The sequence below is a fragment of the Oryx dammah genome, unplaced genomic scaffold (assembly GCF_014754425.2).
Source record: "Oryx dammah isolate SB20612 unplaced genomic scaffold, SCBI_Odam_1.1 HiC_scaffold_27, whole genome shotgun sequence".
Taxonomy (NCBI): Eukaryota; Metazoa; Chordata; class Mammalia; order Artiodactyla; family Bovidae; genus Oryx; species Oryx dammah.
Genome location: NW_024070211.1, coordinates 91,203,588 through 91,219,765, shown reverse-complemented (window position 1 = coordinate 91,219,765; position 16,178 = coordinate 91,203,588). Strand labels below are relative to the sequence as shown.

Here is a 16,178-nt window from a genome sequence, read left to right as displayed (position 1 = left end):
GCATCTGCAGCAACATGGATGGACCAACAGATTATCGTATCAAGTGAAGTCAAAAAGAGACAAATACCACATGGTACCACTTATATGTGGAAATAAAATGACACGAACTTATTTTCAAAACAGACTCACAGACACAGAGAACAGACTTGTGTTTGCCAAGGGGGAGGGCAAGTGGGGGAGGACTGGACAGGGAACTTGGTTAGCAGAGGCAAACTGTTAAATACAGGATGGCTAAACTACATGGTCCTACTGTAGAGCATAGGGAAATATATTCAGTATCCTGTAATAATGGAAAACTTCCCTGGTGGCAGAGTAGATAAGAATCTGTCCCCAAAGAAGGGCACATGGGTTCAATCCTTGGTCCGGGAAGATTCCACACGCTGTGGAGTAACTGAGCCCATGCACCACGATTACTGAGCCTGTGGCTCTAGAGCCCGTGAGCTGCAACTACGGAAGTCCATGTGTCTAGAGCCTGTGTTCTGCAATGAGAGGCCTCTGCGATGCAAAGTCCACGCACCAAAGAGTAGCCTCACTTGTTGCAACTAGAGAAAGCCCATGCAAAGCAACAAAAATCCAGCACAAAAATAAAATTAAAATATAAATTAATTAAAAAGAAATGAGTAGTTATCAGAGCTACCCTTTTTTACTTAGACAAAATAACAAGTTTAAATGCTAGCAAGGATATCAAAATCTAAAGGAATAAATTAATGTGTAACAATGAAAAGCTGCAAGGGTATTAAATGATTGGTTATCACTACATAGCCTAGAAAGAGATTTAAAAATTAGAATTACTCCAACTTTGTATCATCTACCCAGTATAGCACATGATTTCTATTTCAGTAATGCTGACTCTACTCTCAATTATATTCCAAGTCATATGCAATTCCTCTAAAAAAAATCTTTCATAACGCCTCTAGAATAAGAACAGACATATGAGTGTCTACTGATTAAAAAGGTTGCAGAGGTCCATTTCAGACAACTGGAGAATATCCTTTAAGGAAAATGACCTCAAGTTCTGTGTCAAGGTGAAAAACATTTTTTATATGTAACATGGTCTGCTGGTCTGCTAAGCACTGAAAGTTAGACTGGTAAGATTTTAAGAACATACTATTAAAAAAAAACACATCAAGTATCATAATCAACACTTGTAATGTTACCTGTTCAAAATTAGCAGGAAGATGAGGTCCTAGTCTCATCAACAAATACCACCAGACTTCTAGTTTTGTCAGCGCTAGAGTTTCTGTTCTCACATGGATAGAACTCAAAGGCTGCATCAACAACTTCAGTCTTTTTGCACTACACAGTATTTCTTAAAAGAAAAGAAAATAAGCACCCAAGTAAAAACACTGAAGAACTAAAGATTAAACTTTAAGAATGACAGCATGCAATAGTCTTTTACTTTAGCAAGAGAATTAAAAAATTTTTTAATCAGTAGCTATTCCTATTTGCCCTAAAATTTTCATGCTGACAAACTCTACTACAGTTAGGTCACAATACTTAATAAGACTTATTAAATAATAATAATAATATTTATTAGATACCCTATGCCAGGGCTGATTTTCCCACCATTCAGCAATGTCTGCAGTATTTCTGGTTGTTCCAACTGGGAGCTAGGGATAGAGAGCTACTGGTATCTAGCGGACCACATCTAGGAATGCTGCTGAACTTCCACTGACACACAGGGCAGTTCTTCACAACAAACTGCCCAGCCTAAAGGCTAAAATTGTTCAGTAACTCTAACTGCTTGAGTATTCTCATTATCCCCATTTTACAGATCACAAAATAGAGCATATTTTTTACCTCATAAAAGGCTGTCATTTAAAATTTGTATTAGTTTTTTAAGTTTTTATTGGATTTTTTTTTTTTTAACAGCACTGCGTCTACGTTTGGGTTTGTTTTTTGGCCACGAGGCATGTGGCATCTTAGCTCCCCACCAGGGATCAAACCTGCATCTCCTGCACTGGAAGGCAAAGTCTTAATCCCTAGACCACTAGGGAAATCTCAAAAAATCTTCTAGTTATTTCTTTTGTCAAACGTTTTAACTGTTGGTGCCATGAGACTTAGGAAATCTAAATATTCACATTTATTTAGAATTAGGTGTCTACTTTTGAACTACTTTTTTTAGTCTCCCATTTAGCCACTCTCCCAGTGAGATTTAAGAAGTATATGTGGAATTTCTGAAACGTTGTTTATAGATTGTTGACTCTCTGGGAAGAAGTTCATTTTTGCCCCTTCTGTTTTCCCTCCTTCCTATAGGCTGCAACAAAGGCATACTGACAATGACAAGAGAAAGACAAGCATCTGATTCCTTAATGAGTTCATGAATACACAGTATCAGTCAGACTCTCTAGATCTTGACCTATTTCAAATCAGATAGCATTTTATTGATCTTCTTTAAGTCACTGCCATTTTATTCTTTAACTCAAAGATCTATAATTTCAGTAGATTTAATCCTCAACAATACAATACCTCACACTGAGAGCTTATCAACAAAGGTGACATTTCTAATTAAAATATATGCCTGCCAATATTTTCAATAAAAGTAGTTGTAGTTAATGCAAATAATGCACATTTTCAAAGGGAGCAAGAATTATTAATGGTCTTTGCAAGGGAAAACAGGATGAAATCAACATTACTTAGCATATCTTATAAACTATCAATTATATCCAAGATTAACTACAGTTACATAGGCAGACTCATACTTCTCACTTATGGGAAAAATACTTTCTCATACATGTATTAAACACTTCCAGTGGACAATAAAAAGGGTAAGAAACATCAAAAGGAATCACTCCTATATATTAATGTTAACCCACTATTAGGTGCTATTCTTAAAGGTCCTGAAAAAAAATTCCTCTGTCACTGATACTTGTATTCCACAGCAATCACAACTGTTTGCTGTAGTCTACTCGTTTTGTGACTTTTGATAATACTTAATCGTTCTGAAAGTTAATACTTACCATCTGAGGTCTATTATGATAACTGAGAAGCACATAAGTGCTCAAGTAAGTGCTGGAATGTACTAAGAAAACCACAAATGGCATGTCACTTTGTTCAGTTTTTGAAATAGTGTAAATTTTATACCTATGATTTTCAATAATGCCTGGCCTTTACAAATTCTATTGTTAGCTACAAATTTCTTCCCCTAAAATACTCAATGATAAATATTCAGTATTAAGTGAAAAAGAAAAAGAAAAAGATCATAAAAGCTTTTTCATCTTGCTTAAGTAAAACTCATAACAAAAATCAGTCTTAAAATATTGCTTACCTGGATTTAAAGCAAAATTATCTATTAAACTCTTCCAAGCAATAAAAGCTATTTTTTTAATCATGGGTGCTCCACTACGAAATCCCAGTTCTTCCAGCTGTAATAGAGAATTAATGAAACTCCCACTTCGATGCAAGGTCTAAAAAGGAAAAATCATTAGGAAGTTTTTTACTTGCCTGAAACAATTATAGGCACTATTAACATTCATTTGTCTAATCTATTCCAATAAAAAATACACAGGATAGAACATTAACAGTCACAAGTGATTATAATCCACACATAATCTGAACAGAATATAAATAAAAAACTGGCTTAGAAATTCACAAAAACTGTTAAGAAAGCCACTAGAGCTAATAAAATACTTTCAGCAATGTTGCAGAGTACAAGTTGTTGTTTAGTCGCTAAGTCTCGTTTGACATTTACCACTGTAGCTTGCCAGGCTCTCTGTACAGAGTACTAGACCAACACACAAAAACCAGTTGTTTCTACACAAAAGCAATGAACAGTCTAAAAAGCAAATTAGGAAAGCAATTCCATTTATAACAGTACCTAAAAGAATACTTAGAAATACATTTAATCAGAGATGAAAGACTTAAACTAAAGGCTACAAAGTACTGTTGAAATTTGAAAAGACCTAAATAAATGGAAAACCATTCCGTGTTCATGAATAGGAAGATTTAATATCATTGTAATAGCAATATTATCCAAAGTAATCTACAAGTCCAATGCAATTTCTATCAAAATTCCAAAGGCCTTTTCCAACTGAGAAATAAAAGCTTACCCTCAAAAATTCATTATGAAAGAATCCTATTTAGCCGAAACAACTTTGGGAAAAAAAAATTATGAATCTGGAAGACTAACTCCCTTGACTTCCAAACCTACAACAACACTACAGTAATTATTCTCACAATAAAAAAAAAAAATCACAACTTCCCCCCTCAAAACCAGGCTTAAAGAAAGAATATACAGTCAATTCTCATTATTCACTAGTTATGTTCTATAAAGTTGCCTTGATACTGTATTAGCAAATTCTGTGCCATGGCTTCTAAGGAAAATGCAGGATTAGGTTCCTACAAGCCTCTGATCACATTTCCATCAACACAATCTTGCTTCACGTGTGTTTGGTTTAAAGACAACTTATTTAACATATACAGTTTGATTCACTAACATTGAGCTCACAGCAGACAGTGCTATAACTCATGCCTTTTCTCCTAAGGCACACAACAGACTTCCTCTGCTTAGCAACCAGACAGCACTTCAGCACTACACTTGGGGGCCATTTAAAACTGAAATCTCCAAGAAAAAGTGCAAAACATGAAAAATGTGGCATGAATGTATCATGAAATGGATATCTGTCTAAAGGACATTGAGAATTAAAGCAAAAAAAGCAGACCATAACCCTGGCTCAACCTCAGACTGCAACATGCATGCTTACATGTAAGACTCAAATTTGCTGCCACTCTACATGTCTACAATTGACTGCAAAAGCAGCACACATACTGACACGGGGTTTACAAATAAATTTTAATAAGTAGGTCAATTTTGATATATATGGCATACATGAATAATGAGGATCAACTATACTATGGAAAGTTAAGAAAATAAAAGGTCTGGTGTGTATAAAAACCTTAACTGTGAACTTACCTTCCCAAGAAGTTTGACAAATAAAGGCCATAATTTTAACACGTAAGTCTCATTTTTACTCATAAACAGTTTCTGGAGTTCTGAAAGTAATTTCTGAAAACAAAAGCGAAAATATTTACAAAAGACTCCTGAAAAGAATGCAGTATTAAATTGATTGTCTCAGCCAAGTAACTTTTCCCAAAATTTTATCAGGAAGTTTCACACATATAGCAAAGCTGGCAGTTTATAGTAAATGTCCAAGTATAAAGACCACTAACATTTTACTATGCTTGTCTTATCACCTATCAGGCCATTCTTCCATCCATTAATATAGCTTTCTTTTCCTCCACCAATATACTTTCCTCTAAAAACTTCAGCATGCATATCATCAGAGTTCAAATGATAATGTTTTAACTTCTCTATTAACTTAAAAAATACATTAACAGCTTCATGGGTAATACATCTGATAAAATTTGAGTTCATTATACAATGGACGCTTGAATAAAGTGTGTTAACTCTGTGGTTCACTTACACTTGGGTATTTTTCAGCACTAAATACCACAGTACTACAGTCCATGATTGGTTGAATCCAAAGGCACAGAGGAACCACAAATACAGAGGGTCAATTATAAATTATACACGGGTTAAACTGGAGCGGTTCAAGGACTGTCTATATTAGCTCTTAAAAAATTAATAAATTTATCAGTTAAAAATCTCACAAAAACATTGGAGTAACTTTTACCTCAGGCATTACCATGAGGAATCCTGAATTTTAAAAAACTAAACAAAACCCCAGGTTTTAGAATGTGGCATCTGCCCCTCTGCCTGGATTACTGTACTAGCTCCCAACTAGGTTCCCTGCTCCTATGCAACCCCTGCCTAGAATTTTTTCAACATAGGCAGAGGGATCCCCTTAAAAGCCAAGTTTGTACATATATCACTCATAGACTCAAAACCTTCAAATATGGTTTTTGATGTAATGCAGATGCTTTAAAACCAAGCAATGAAACAATAGAAGCCAAGTGCTTACAATGGTCTACAAGGTCCTATGTGGGTTGGCCCTGTTTCTGACATCACCACCTACCCTCTCACCCTCATTCACTTATCATACTGCCCAGTGTTTGATGAACACAACCTAGCACATCAGATCAAGGCCTTTTGCTTCCATGGTTCCTCCTAACTTGAATAAGTTTACTCCTTATCATTCAATTAACTAACTATTACACCTTCAAATCACCTATTCTTTTTCCTTCCCTGACCACATCACCTTTCCTCTTGGAAAGCACTTTCATCCAGTCCCCATTGTTTCCCATAATCTCTTTCCTAAATGTACTACATACTTTATTATTGCTCCCACTAGAAAATAAGCTCCAAAACAAATTGCTTTTGTTCACTGCTATATACACAGTACCTAAACCAATGTCCAGTATATAACAGGTACTCAATAAATGTTACAAGAAAGGCTGAAAAACCTGAAACTTTGGGCGAATAGTAACTTTAGGAAATTGTACACACTACATGCACTTTTATGCCTTAATGTAGCTCCTGGTATTATGCTGTAACAACCCAGATAGCGATGAATCAGATAATGCTCTCCCTTTTCCAAAAATGCAATTTCTTCATCCTTTGCGGATGAAATACAATGCCTGGATTGCAGTTAACACTGAATAGACAGCTCCTTTCCTTACCGTAATTAGAAGTGGGTGACATTAATTCAAGCAATTCTTATATTTAATTCAAAGAGGAACTTCCTAGATCATAGTGCAATTACATCAATATGAGTCCTATGCTTGGTGCAAAACCTCACAGTGCAATATCCAAAAAAGTATTACTTACGGTAGTCATAAGCTGCTCTGTGATAGATGCTATTTCTTGTTGTTTCTGAAGCAACAAAGGCATTCCCATCTCTAGAGCAGTGGCTCCCCGCAAATGTACTTTTTGGGCTGAATGAACCAGTAAAGGTATGACCAATTTTGCCCACCTAATTGACTCTTCTCCCATTTGAACTGGGGCTTGTTCAATTAATCTGTAATAGAGAAATTAATGACTAAATTAGTTTAAGTAGTTTTATTTCTAAACTACCTTTATGTCTAAACTACCAGGAAAGTAAACAGTTACACAGAAATATGCACAATATGGTCCATTTATTTTAGATTATCTACAATACACACACACAAAAACAGCTCTAACATAATTTGTAGACTTCTCTATTTTAATACATTTTTCAAATAATGAAAACACATCATCTTTTTTCAGATTAAAAAACTTTAATAATAATTATTTTTACACAAATTATATTCTTACAGGAGAGAACAGCTAGAGAACCATGATATACTGTGAACATCAATCAAGGCATCAGAATACTAGTTAAAGCATATAGCTCAACTAAAGAACAGTTTCAACTAAAGAATGAAAAACAAGTTAAGACAAAGCACATCAGTAGTTTGTGTTGTCAGCATATCCATTGTGAAAAGCAAGGGTGGGTAGGAAGAAGGTAGATTTTCCTGTTCCCCTCATCCGCTGTTAGAAATTGTTTTCATACTTTCCTAAATACCTGCTACCGGTTCCCTGGTAGCTTAGATGGTAAAGAATCTGCCTGCAATGCAGGAGACCCAGGTTCCATCCCCAGGTCAGGAAGATCTCCTGGCGAGGGGGATGGCAACCCACTCCAGTATTCTTGCCTGGAGAATCCAATGGACAGAAGAGTCTGGCAGACTACAGTCCATATGGTCACAAATAGTCAGACACAACTCAGTGACTAACACTTTCACTTTCAAATTACCTGGTATAGCCAACTTAGAAGTCTCTATTTTTTAAACTTTTGCAAAAGCTTTAACAGAGATATTGTTAAGACTATTTCAGTAAAAATAAAGAAACCTAGTAACTTAATGCACATCTACTTTCCTCTTCCTATTGAGAATTTTAGTCTAGAAGATATTTCCTTCTTTCATATGTCTAACTCAATTTCAAGTCCCTTCAATTCTAAATTACTGAAACTATTCTAATTTACATAGTATCCAAACTCATACCTTATAATGACATTTAATGCTTCATAATCCACAACAGCAGAATGCATCTCTCCTCTATTAAATACTATTTCTAATGAGTCAATTATACTAGATACCTGAAAGACAGAAACAAATAAATCGAGTAAGTCTCTATTTTTTAACTGGCATGTAATTAAGACGACATATACAAAAACTATACTCACTACTTTGCCAACAACTTCAGTGGGAAACGTCTGCTTGGATATCACCCAAAGTGCTCTAGTACGAACATTTTTATCTGAACTTTTAACAATATCATTCAGTTTTGAAAGCAGTTCTTGAATATTTATCTCTGAAAAACAAGCAGAATAACAATTATGCAGAATCTTTTATATCCTTTAAAATCCCTAATAGATAAAAATCATTGTCATTAAAATTAAATGCATATCCAGAGAAAAGGACCAGAAAACTTACGCTAATAATCAAATGTTTCCCCAAAACACAAAATTCTGGTCAGAGAGAAGGTATACTCAGTGAAAACAGATGGTAGACTTGAAATCAATAATTTTTCAACTAAAATATTTCTTTAGGATCTTATTATTAGATTTGATGCTTTTGAACTGTGCTGTTGGGGAAGACTCTTAAGAGTCCCTTGGTCTGCAAAGAGATCAAACCAGTCAATCCTAAAGGAAATCAGTCCTGAATATTCACTGGAAGGACTGATGCTGAAGCTGAAACTCCAACCCTTCGGCCACCTGATGTGAAGAACCGACTCATTTGAAGAGACCCTGATGCTGGGAAAGACTGAAGGCAGGAGAAGGGGATGACAGAGGATGAGATGGCTGGATGGCATTACCCACTTGATGGACATGAGTTTGAGCAAGCTCTGAGAGTTGGTGATGGACAGGGAAGCCTGGCATGCTGCAGTCCATGGGATGGCGAAGAGTCGGACACAACTGAGCGACTAAACTGACTAATTAGATTTGAATGTACGAGTCAATTTTTGGCAAGATGTTATAAATCCTGTATCTCTGCTACAAAATGAACAACTCCTACTTCAGATTGCTAACATTTCTGTATATTAAATCAGTGAAAACTTTTCCCTCAGAAAAAAAGATGGTAACAACTCTCTGATATCTTTATTCCCTATTCCTAATTATCCATCTCTAAAGATCATCCCCATACCTATACTATGAGAAGCTACTTACAGAGCAACAATTAGGATTACAGTCCTCCCCTGATATCCATGGGGGATTGGTTCTAGGACTTCCCCTCAGGAATATAAAAAAACAGGAGATGCTCAAGTCCCTTACATGAAATGGTGTAGTACTGCGATCTCCAAATCCATGAGTTCTGCATCCAAGGATGCAGAGGGTCAAGGATACTAGAAAACTCAGAAGAGCATCAGATCCTGTGCTTTCATTAACACTTTTAGCTCCAAATTATCTAATTTACCACTATGTTAAAGAACTTTTCTAACAGCAAATTCCTTAAAACATGCTTGTATAAAATAAATGATCCAGCCACCTCCCAAAATTAATTCCATCTAATTATAAACTTCCAAAGCAGATATGTTTATTATAAAAGATGGTTTTCTCAACATTTTAAAATAGGCTTACTATATATTCTTCTAAAACAAATTTTATAATTATCAAAGCTAGAGCTATGTCTAAGAAACTTTACTACAATGATATAATCTACAGACTCATTCTCAAAAGCAAACCCTAAACTGCAGGTTGTGAAATTGAGAAGTAACAGTACTTTTAACAATATCAAACATAAACTCTAAAAATATTCCATCACAACAAACTTACCTGATAATCCAGAGGCAATTTTGGGATTATATAAGCAAAACCCCAAGGCCTGTAGAGCAGCACTACTGAGCTCTGAGTTTTCACTGGCAATGTGAGCCTACAAAAACAAAACCACATTTTTACAAATAAGTACAACTGCAAATGAACTTTTAGATGGAAAACTCTATTAAAAACAAAATTATATTTTAATGGCAAAAATCAGCAAATCCTTGAGTAGATTAAAAGGGAGTAAGATTAAGAAGCCAGGCTTCAGCAATACGTGAACTGTGAACTTCCAGATGTTCAAGCTGGTTTTAGAAAAGGCAGTGGAACCAGAGATCAAATTGCCAACATCCACTGGATCACAGAAAAAGCAAGAGTTCCAGAAAAACATTTATTCCTGCTTTACTGACTATGCCAAAGCCTTTGACTGTGTGGATCACAATAAACTGTGGACAATTCTGAAAGAGATGGGAATACCAGACCACCTGACCTGCCTCTTGAGAAACCTATATAAAGATCAGGAACAACAGTTAGAACTGGACATGGAAAAACAGACTGGTTCCAAATAGGAAAAGGAGTACGTCAAGGCTGTATATTGTCACCCTGCTTATTTAACTTATATGCAGAGTACATCATGAGAAACGCTGGGCTGGAAGAAACACAAGCTGGAATCAAGATTGCCGGGAGAAATATCAATAACCTCAGATATGCGGATGACACCACCCTTATGGCAGAAAGTGAAGAGGAACTAAAAAGCCTCTTGATGAAAGTGAAAGAGGAGAGTGAAAAAGTTGGCTTAAAGCTCAATATTCAGAAAACGAAGATCATGGCATCTGGTCCCATCACTTCATGGCAAACAGATGGGGAAACAGTGGAAACAGTGTCAGACTTTATTTTGGGGGGCTCCAAAATCACTGCAGATGGTGACTGCAGCCATGAAATTAAAAGACGTTTACTCCTTGGAAGAAAAGTTATGACCAACCTAGATAGTATATTCAAAAGCAGAGACATTACTTTGCCGACTAGGTCCATCTAATCAAGGCTATGGTGTTTCCTGTGGTCATGTATGGATGTGAGTTGGACTGTGAAGAAGGCTGAGCACTGAAGAATTGATGCTTTTGAACTGTGGTGTTGGAGAAGACTCTTGAGAGTCCCTTGGACTGCAAGGAGATCCAACCAGTCCATTCTGAAGGAGATCAACCTTGGGATTTCTTTGGAAGGAATGATGCTAAAGCTGAAGCTCCAGTACTTTGGCCACCTGATGCGAAGAGTTGACTCATTGGAAAAGACTCTGATGCTGGGAGGGATTGGGGGCAGGAGGAAAAGGGGCCGACAGAGGATGAGATGGCTGGATGGCATCATGGACTTGATGGATGTGAGTCTGAGTGAACTCCGGGAGTTGGTGATGGACAGGGAGGCCTGGCGTGCTGCAATTCATGGGGTCGCAAAGAGTCGGACACGACTGAGCAACTGAACTGAACTACTCTTTGGAAGAAAAGTTATGACCAACCTAGATAGCATATTGAAAAGCAGAAGACATTACTTTGCCAACAAAGGTCCATCTAGTCAAGGCTATGATTTTTCCAGTGGTCATGTATGGATATGAGAGTTGGACTGTGAAGAAAGCTGAGCGCTGAAGAATTGATGCTTTTGAATTGTGGTGTTGGAGAAGACTCTTGAGAGTCCCTTGGACTGCAAGGAGATCCAACCAGTCCATTCTAAAGGAGATCAGCCCTGGGTGTCCTTTGGAAGTTATGATGCTAAAGCTGAAACTCCAATACTTTGGCCACCTGATGCGAAGAGTTAACTCATTGGAAAAGACTCTGATGCTGGAAGGGATTGGGGGCAGGAGGAGAAGGGGACGACAGAGGGTGAGATGGCTGGATGGCATCACTGACTCGATCACTGACTCGATGGATGTGAGTCTGAGTGAACTCCGGGAGTTGGTGATGAACAGTGAGGCCAGGCATGCTGCGATTCATGGGGCCGCAGAGTCGGACACGACTGAGGGACTGGACTGAACTGAAGATTGAGACCATGGATACAGCTTGACAAAGAAAGAGGGAAACTATGTGGAGATCAGCTAAAAATTTTCCTTAAAAAAAAAAAAAAAAAAAAAATATCTGCACACCTGAAAGTAAAAAAAAAAAAAAAAAAGGAGGGGGGCAACAAATGGAAGATGGTGAAGACACTAGATAGGAAGTAAAAGTAGGAGCAAAACTTACATAAAGTAAGCAAAGATTCAAAGGCAAAAGCCGACATTCAGCTATAGAGTGGAGCACCACCTCTAACAGAGAGGGAAGGAGTTAGAAGTAATGTTCACTTAGTAGCTGAAGTGCAACAGGCTTTAAACGTCATCTCAATACTTCAGAGAGAAGATTCTGAATCCATGTCCACTTGGAATTCAAAGCTCAACACCATATTCTGCATGTAAAAGCTATAAAATCTCAAACCTGTCATAGTCTTGCCATTTGTTCCTAACCCTACATTTACTTGTAACCTTGCATCTTTCTTGGTACCATTTCCTATTCCAAACTAATGTATCTTTGCTGCTGCTACTGCTAAGTCGCTTCAGTTGTGTCCGACTCTGCGACCCTGTAAATCTCCCCATTGCTTCTAAAATCAGATATCTAAGAAATCCTCAACTATTTGCTATGCTTGACCAGGAAGAATGGTAAATGTTAGCAGTCCTATATAAGAACAGACACTTCCTTGGAGCACCCATTTTATAATTAATCAAACCAAACATCCAAAATACTAAACCCTAAGATACATGGGATATTAAGGCAATCAGTTCAGATAGTCACAAATAGATGAAGTCTTACACACTGAAGACTATGAGAGCTAATACTGTATCTCCTAAATAGCAGCTAGCATATGTGTGATCAACTTTTGATCATCCTATCATTAACCACCCACAGGCTTCTAAATAATTATTCATCAGGCATTTTAGTTACCAGCTCTATTTACAAACAACGCAAATTGATTCAAATTGCATGTAAATGACTTCCCGATCCTACATACTCTCAGATACCAAATAGATACATGTCATCACATCAAACAGTACTGAAATGTGAAAATGACAAAGAAAAATGGGATAATACCGTTAACATTGCTTACTTATTGATAAGTCTTGAACTATTACACAGTAAAGTTCCTGCTTATATGAACAAAAAGAACTGAAAGCTATAAGAATATTTAAGGTTAGGCAACGCAGTATCCCCAGTGCCTCAATATTTAGCCAAAAACAATGCTTAAGTGTGCAATAAACATCTTTAGAGTACTTCCACGTAGAAGCACAAAAACAGGGTAATAAAAATAAGAACTCAAGGGGACTTTGGAGATTTAGTTCAACCTCTTCATTCCAAAAACAAGTAAATTAAGTTAGGTGTTTAGGAAAGCCACAAAGCCACAGTATACTCAAACGAGGACAAGAATATATGTCCTCAGTTTGATACTAAACTATACAACCTCCCTATAAACAAGCAAACAGGATAAGCATAATATCAGTTTTTTAACCAAGTAAGAATGGCAGAAATATGGGTGAGTGAAGATAAAAAAATGAATGTTACCAACACAGTAGATCAAATACAAAACTATAGAATCATTTAGAAGCACTGTTATATTAAGAGTGAAAGTTTTGGATTCAAGTGGTCACCGCAACTAAATTTACAGACGTTAGACTAATTTCTTCTGCAAAGTGGGGATTAAAGAGGAGCCTCAGCTGGACAGGGAGTATTAAGTAAGAGAAAACAAGAAAATTAGACAGCACTTGATACATTGCAAGTCCTCAAATAGTACTATAATAACCCTGCTGTTATTTTATATTAGAGTCAAATTTTTGAGTTAGTTAGCAAAATCTTAACCCCCTCAAAGTAAAAAAAAAACTATTTACTATTTACAACAAAGATAAGTACCTTTAAAACTTTAAATAGCTGAGGAAGTTTTTTCTCAATTTCCGTAATGATTTCTTTTCCATCTTCTCCAGTCATACGACTTAAAAGCAGAAAGAACATTAAGTTTATGCAACTGGCAGATACAAAAATGAACTATGAAATACCTGCACAATCTTTTTAAACAACATGTTAGAACATTGGCAAACTGATTCAGTACTTAAGATACTTAGGAATATTTAATACGATATACATCTGACATAGTGAAGCTTCCCTGATGGCTCAGCAGTAAAGAATCTGCCTGCCAATGCAGGAGACGTGGGTTCGATCCCTGGCTCAGGAAGATTCCCTGGAGAAGGAAATGACAACACACTCCGTTATTTCTGACTGGAAAATCCCATGGATAGAGTGGGCTACAGTCCATGGGGTCGCAAAGAGTTCGACACAACTTAGCGACTAAAAAACAACTAAATGTGAATAAACCTCAGAATAACTTGTGCATCCACACAGTACACGTTTTGACAGCTTCACTAGGTGAAGAAGAAACAAGGAAACCTATCGCTAGTTACAAATTTACTAAAACTTACTAAACATTTATCGTTTTGTATCGATTTCCAAACAACCGACAGATAACTCGGAAAAATACAGTGTGCAGGGGAGAAAACAGTGTGAAGCACTTGCGGTTAAATAAAACTCGAGTTATTGCTCTATATTAAAAAACCAATTCCGTGTTTCCCCACTGTCCCGAAATACAGGTGGCTTACACTGAAAACCCACTTCTCTGGCCAAATCCCTCCCAATCAAACTTTTCTTAATCCTCCTCTTACAAGACACACGTGCAGGCTTCCTCATTCCAGACACCGTTTAAGGGCTGCAGCACCTGCACCCCGTAATGTCACCCAGCACGCATCCCCCCCCCACCTCGCCTCACCACCGACCCCGGCGTCCCCCCGCCAGCGCCCAGGCTTCTTGAATACACAAACGCGTTCGGCGTGCAGCACCCGGACTGTCTTCCCCCCACCACCCCCCCGGGCGCCGCACCCCCACCCACCCCCAACAGGCCTCACCTGGTCAGGGTCAGGTAAGCGTCGGTCTGCTCTCCAAGGGAGGCGGAAGGGTCTTCCAAAGTCTCCAACAGCGGTGCCAGGGGGCTCTGATCCGCGGCCGTCATGTCGGCCACCCTGAGGCCCGGACCGGAAGAGGAGACAATTCGGTGACCGCTGGAAACCGACCCGGGCGGCCCGGCGTTAGTCCGGGTCCCAGACCCGCGCTCCCGCCGCGGGCTCACAGCCCCACCGCGTCCACACCCAGGCCTCTGGCGCACAAACCCAAAGGCCTAACCTCCCCTGAGCGCCGCAACACGCACCCAGGGCCACGCTGCGCTCCGGTCCCGACCCGCTCCCGCCACCACTTTCCCGGGCAGCTTTCAACAGGGGGAGGAGACCAGCGGGGGGGCGGGAGAAGCCCGGGGAACGAGGCGTCTCGCCGCGAGGGGGCGGAGATTGACCAGGCTGAAGGTTCCCCGCAGCTTAGCACTGAAACCCCAGCATTCACCCCGACGTACGAGGACAGGCCTGCGTCGTCTCCGCCGCTGCCCTGCAGCACCCGGACGTGGCCACAGCTCCACTTTCTCGGTTCGGGCTGTTTACTCCCGCGTGCGGCCCGCTCCCTCCTCGACCAAGATGGCGGCGGGGGCGGGCCCTGGAGCGCGCGGGAGTAAAACAGGCCTAGCGGGAGAGGCTCGAGCTAATCCAACAGGGGGCGGAGTGCCCAAATCATCGATCGCCTCCCTTCCCCGCCCGTAGTCCCGCCCTACCCCTCGGGTCACCTTGCGGGGTGGAGAGGGAGGTTGGGCCCAAATTTTACCTTCTAGAGACTTGAAATTTAAAATGTAAGCGGATCGCCAAGTTCACCAGACTAAATTTAGTGGATCTTCAAACTGCAAGTCCAGTATTTGTTGACGTATTAGCAACAAATCATTTAACAACAGGAGATAACTGTACTGTGATATTTACGAGCAGCGTTTAGATTGGTCTAGATTCCAAGCCTAGTTCCGCGTTACCTTGGCAAGTTAATCAACTTTTTTATGCCTCAACTTGCTCCTGTGTACAATATGGATGATAATAGTACCGACTACTGGTGAAAGCCAAGTGAGAAAACGTTGAAGAGGCCAGAGACTCTCATGTTTTAAGTGTACATAGCAGCAGCAGCAACAATGGCCTGGAGCATATTCACGATTCAACTGCCTGCGTCTGCACCCCACCCCCTCCCGCCTTAGATATTGTGATTCAGTTGCTTTAGGATCTACAGTCTTCTAATTGGCCTCAGGTGTTGAAGGGTGGGACTTGAATAACACTTAACACTTGGAAACTTAATACTTGGAGAACCAACTTATACCCTTAATAAAAGTCCTTGAAAGTGAAGTCGCTCAGACTTGTCCGACTCTGCGACCCCATGGACTGTAGCCTACCAAGCTCCTCAGTCCATGGACTTTTCCAGGCAAGAGTACTGGAATGGATTGCCATTTCCTTCTCCAGGGGATCTTCCCAACCCAGGGATCGAACCCAGGTCTCCCGCACTCTTTACCGTCTCAACCGCCGGGGAATGAAAG

The 16,178-nt window shown here is 39.1% G+C and overlaps 1 protein-coding gene across 6 annotated transcripts in view; it reads right to left on the bottom strand.

The window, feature by feature from the left end:
* Positions 1-15,261, bottom strand: part of RIF1 (replication timing regulatory factor 1) — a 61,886-nt gene extending 46,625 nt beyond the window's left edge. For 5 of the 6 annotated variants that reach the window (XR_005719060.1, XM_040229067.1, XM_040229069.1 and 2 more), the window contains exons 1-10: positions 15,200-15,261; positions 14,635-14,788; positions 13,592-13,670; positions 9,693-9,789; positions 8,103-8,230; positions 7,921-8,015; positions 6,728-6,917; positions 4,913-5,005; positions 3,269-3,407; positions 1,158-1,309 (exon numbers count right to left, since the gene is read on the bottom strand). Coding sequence is in view for 5 of the 6 variants with exons in the window: in XM_040229067.1 (XP_040085001.1) it covers positions 1,158-1,309; positions 3,269-3,407; positions 4,913-5,005; positions 6,728-6,917; positions 7,921-8,015; positions 8,103-8,230; positions 9,693-9,789; positions 13,592-13,670; positions 14,635-14,738 (1,077 nt within the window). In the remaining variant the exon portion in view is untranslated. Of the gene's footprint in view, positions 1-1,157; positions 1,310-3,268; positions 3,408-4,912; positions 5,006-6,727; positions 6,918-7,920; positions 8,016-8,102; positions 8,231-9,692; positions 9,790-13,591; positions 13,671-14,634; positions 14,789-15,131 lie in introns of all 6 variants that reach the window. The other variant, XM_040229068.1, reaches the window with a different exon arrangement.
* Positions 15,262-16,178: the final 917 nt, after the last annotated feature.